We start from the raw sequence: 2305 nt of genomic DNA, 5'->3' as shown, positions 1-2305 counted from the left end.
TTCTACCTCAGCCTTCCAAGTAGCTGGGATCACAGGCACAGGTCACCATGTCCAGCTGATTTTTTGATTTATTGTAGAGATGAGGTCTCACCAAATTGCCAGGCTGGTCTCGAATCTGTGGGCTCAGGCAATACTCTCACCTCAGCCTCCCAAAATGCTGGGATTATAGGTGTGACCCACTGCACCCAGCCTCTTTTTTTCTGTAGAGTTGAGGTTTCTGTATGTTGCCCAGGCTGGTCTCAAACTCCTGGCTCAAGCAATCCACCTACTTTGGCCTCCCAAAATACTGAGATTACAGGTATGAGCCACTGTGCCTGGCCTAACAATCTCTTTTAATTGAAATGAGTTTAACCTTTAGATTATTTACATTTAATATGATTAAGTGTAAATCTATCATCTTGCTATTTCTATTTGTCCCATTGCTCTTTGTTCCTTCTAAAACTCTTTCCTTATTTTCTTTTGCATTCTTTTTTATTCTATTTTAACACATTCCATTTACCACCACCAGCATATTAGAAATTCGTCTCATGTATTTAGTATTGCTCAAGTTTACATTTGTAAACAAGAAATTTATAAAGAAAAGTATTACCCACGGATTTTATATTAGCCTCATTATTCAGGCAGAATTACCATCATTCCTCAACAAGTTTTAAATCTTAGAGATTTAATTAATTCAAAATGTACACGTCAATGATGTGGCGGAGAATGTCTAGTTTATTGTTAGAAATGTGGAAGAAAAATGGAAGGTTCTTCACAACATAGGAACAGTAGGAACTAAGGCAAGAGTAGAAAATACCACAATATAAAGAAAAAATGAATATGGGATATGTCAACTAGAACAGAGCAGTAAGTATTCACAGTATTTACAGTATGATCTAGGTTCCTCTAAATCACCTGAAGCAGGCAGTATAAGGCCAACTTCCATTTAAAAACTTGTTAGCAGCACTTTGGGAGGCCAAGGAAGGAGGACTGCTTGAGCCCAGGAGTTTGAGACCAGCCTGGGCAACACAGTGAGACTTCATCTCTACAAAAGTGGAAAAAAAAAAAGCTGGGAGTGGGAGTACATGCCTATAGTCCCAGTTACAAAGGACGCTGAGGCAGGAGGATTACCTGAGCCAAGGAGGTGGAAGCTGTAAGCTGTGATTGGGACACTGCGCTCCAGCTTGGGTTACAGAAGAAGAATCCAACCAAATAATGATGATAATGATGATGATAATAATAAATAAATAAGAACATTTCCATTTGCTCAAGTATATGCTGGCTGCCTGCTGTATGCATAATGTACAGCTGCTGGTTCCCAACCCACATATATTCTAAACCAAATCTGCTAAGGTTTGAGACTTTTTTTTTAAAGAACGACAAAAACAGACTGGTGTATGTTTTTCTTTATTAACTCTTACTAATATTCTTGAAGGATCAAACACACAGAAAAGTAGGTTACAGTTAAGAAATATTATTTTGGAGAGTTAAGAAGCCACTAAGATCCTTGCACATAATATCTTCAGTGATGCTTCTCATCTTTATTTTGGGACATCAGGTAGTATTCAGCCCCTGCAGCTACCACAAATGCAGCAAATCCCCATTTGAATCCTTTTAATAATGCACCAACAAAGGAAACATTGTTCGCAAAGCCACCCATGTATCTCCAAGCTTCATTGCTAGAGAAAAAAAGGAAAAATTTATAATCACACACAATGTGGGTATATTCACTTAATAAAATAAACTTAACTTTCGTCTTGGTAACAGACTTAAATGCAACCCTATATAAGATAATCTAAGTGGGTTATCTTTCTGTGGCATAGGATAATTAAGTATATATGCCCAAGTTTCACACATAAAATAGAAGAAAAACACTCGATGATTTCACATTTCACAGCCATACTGCTCAGGATTTCACAGAACTCTCAAACGTAAGACACATTTCAGTCTATCCACCATAGGGTAGGTGGGTGGCTCTGCCCATACTAGTCATTGCAACATCATGGAAAGAAGTTAGAGACTTGAGTATTAATCTTATTTTTTTTTTTTTTTTTGAGTTGTAGTCTTGCTCTGCAGCCCAGACTGGAGTGCAGTGGCCGCTCCTGGCCACCGCAGCCTTGACCTGCTGGGCTCCGGCGATCCTTCCGCCTCAGCCTTCCGAGTAGCCGGAATTACAGGCACGCGCTACCATGCCCGGCTGATTTTTTATTTATTGTAGAGATGAGGTCTCGCCAAGTTGCCCAGTTGGGTCTCGAACCCACGGGCTCAGGGCATCCACTCACCTCAGCCTCCCAAGCCGTGGGATTACAGGCTGAGCCACCGAGCC

At 40.3% G+C, this 2305-nt stretch overlaps 1 protein-coding gene across 1 annotated transcript in view; it reads right to left on the bottom strand.

Annotated features, from left to right (window-relative positions):
- Positions 1-1370: 1370 nt before the first annotated feature.
- Positions 1371-2305, bottom strand: part of NDUFB3 (NADH:ubiquinone oxidoreductase subunit B3) — a 7855-nt gene continuing 6920 nt past the window's right edge. Inside the window, exon 3 of the mRNA XM_008070784.1 lies at positions 1371-1658. Within this exon, the coding sequence (XP_008068975.1) occupies positions 1502-1658 (157 nt within the window). The 3' untranslated portion in view covers positions 1371-1501. The remainder of the gene's footprint in view (positions 1659-2305) is intronic.

This window comes from Carlito syrichta, unplaced genomic scaffold, assembly GCF_000164805.1.
Source record: "Carlito syrichta isolate Samal-C Ts95f unplaced genomic scaffold, Tarsius_syrichta-2.0.1 Scaffold314013, whole genome shotgun sequence".
NCBI lineage: Eukaryota > Metazoa > Chordata > Mammalia > Primates > Tarsiidae > Carlito > Carlito syrichta.
The sequence above is the reverse complement of the archived record's forward strand: the minus strand, read 5'-3'. Positions and strand labels throughout refer to the sequence as shown.